A 2,232-nucleotide genomic window follows, 5' to 3' on the forward strand; every position below is an offset into this window, starting at 1 on the left:
TGTCCGACGTCACCCCATGTCTGATGTCACCTCTATGTCCGATGTCACTCCATGTCTGATGTCACCCCATGTCTGATGTCACCCCATGTCCGACGTCACCCCATGTCTGATGTCACCTCATGTCTGATGTCACCCCATGTCTGATGTCACCCCATGTCTGATGTCACTCCATGTCTGATGTCACCCCATGTCTGATGTCACCCCATGTCTGATGTCACTTCCATGTCCGATGTCACCCCATGTCTGATGTCACCTCCATGTCTGATGTCACCTCCATTCCAATGTCACCCTATGTCCGATGTCACCCCATGTCCGATGTCACCTCCATGTCTGATGTCACCCCATGTCTGATGTCACCCCGTGTCTGATGTCACTCCATGTCCGATGTCACCTCCATGTCTGATGTCACCCCATGTTCGATGTCACCCCATGTCCGATGTCATTCCATGCCTGATGTCACCCCATGTCTGATGTCACCCCATGTCTGGCGTCACCCCATGTCTGATGTCACTCCATGTCCGATGTCACCCCATGTCTGATGTCACCCCATGTCTGATGTCACCTCTATGTCCAATGTCACCCCATGCCCGATGTCACCCCATGTCTGATATCACCTTCATGTCTGATGTCACCTCATGTCCGATGTCACTCCATGTCTGATGTCACCCCATGCCTGATGTCACCCCATGTCTGATGTCACCCCATGTCCGCTGTCACCCCATGTCCGATATCACCTCCGTGTCTGGTGCCACCTGTCTCCACGTGTCCCCATCCCACCGGCTGTGTGTTCGCTCTGCCCCACACCTCTGCCGCGTCCCCACACCCCAATGCCACCCCCGTGCCGTGTCCCCACATCCCTCACCGCGTCCCACAGCCGAGGAGGACCGCGTGCTGTCGGCGGAGGAGGAGGAGGCGCGGCGCATCGCCGAGATGGGGAAACCCATCCTGGGGGAGAACTGCCGCCTCGAGGTCGTCATCGAGGAGAGCTACGACTTCAAGGCATGGGGACGGCGTGGGGACGCGGGGACAGTGGGGGACAATGGGAGACGATGGGGGTGTGGGGCCGTGGGCATATCGTGGGGGCAGCGTGGGGATATGGGGACAATGGGGACAATGGGGGCACTGTGGGGATATGAGGACGTGGGGACAGTGGGGACAATGGGGACACTGTGGGGATATGAGGACGTGGGGACAGTGGGGACTGAGGGGGTGTGGGGACATGGGGACAACATGGGGACAGAGTGGGGACATGTGGATATGAGGATATGGGGACAGTGGGGACAATGGGGGTGTGGGGACGTGGGGACATCGTGGGGACGTGGTGGGGACTTGGTGGGGACACTGTGGGGACACTGTGGGGACATGGAGGCACAGATACATGGGGATATGAGAACATGGGACAATGGGGGACATGGGGACACTGTGGGGACACCGTGGGGACACTGTGGGGACGTGGAGGCACAGATACATGGGGATATGAGAACATGGGACAATGGGGGACATGGGGACACTGCGGGGACATCGTGGGGACACTGTGGGGACACTGGGGACATGGAGGCACAGATACATGGGGATATGAGAACATGGGACAATGGGGGACATGAGGACACTGTGGGGACATCGTGGGGACACGGGGACGTAGGGATATGGGACATGGGGACAATGGGGGACATGGGGACATCGTGGGGACAATGCTCCTGCAGAACACGGTGGACAAACTGATCAAGAAGACCAACCTGGCCACCGTCATCGGGACGCACTCCTGGAGGGAGCAGTTCCTGGAGGCCATCACCGTCAGCGCCGGTGTGTCACCGCGTCACCTCAGCATGGGGACAAAGCACCGTGGGGACAAAAAACACCACGGGGACTCCCAACAGTGGGAGCACCCAACCACGGGGACAAAACACCGTGGGGACACCAAACCATGTGGACGCCCAACTGTGGGGACACCTATCATGGGGACATCCATCATGGGGACATCCATCATGGGGACACCCAACCATGGGGACACCCAGCCATGGGGACACCCAGCCATGGGGACAGACACCCGGGGTCACACCTTGCCACATCTCCGTGCCCATGTGGGACACTCTGGGGTCAATGGGGACCCTTTGGGGTCACCCCACACCCATCCCTACACCCCTGGTGACACTCTGGGGTCAACGGGGACCCTTTGGGGTCACCCCACACCCATCCCTACACCCCTGGTGACACTTTGGGGTCAGTGGGGAC

The 2,232-nt window shown here is 59.4% G+C and overlaps 1 protein-coding gene across 1 annotated transcript; it reads left to right on the top strand.

The window, feature by feature from the left end:
* Nucleotides 1–10: 10 nt before the first annotated feature.
* Nucleotides 11–2,220, top strand: LOC104916817 (the record flags this gene model as incomplete). The annotated part of the gene is made up of 2 exons (XM_010727830.2): nucleotides 11–999; nucleotides 1,704–2,220. Coding segments are annotated over exons 1-2 (847 nt in total), but the record flags the coding sequence as incomplete, so codon positions are not given.
* Nucleotides 2,221–2,232: the final 12 nt, after the last annotated feature.

The sequence above is a fragment of the Meleagris gallopavo genome, unplaced genomic scaffold (genome assembly GCF_000146605.3).
Source record: "Meleagris gallopavo isolate NT-WF06-2002-E0010 breed Aviagen turkey brand Nicholas breeding stock unplaced genomic scaffold, Turkey_5.1 ChrUn_random_7180001948700, whole genome shotgun sequence".
Classification (NCBI taxonomy): Eukaryota; Metazoa; Chordata; class Aves; order Galliformes; family Phasianidae; genus Meleagris; species Meleagris gallopavo.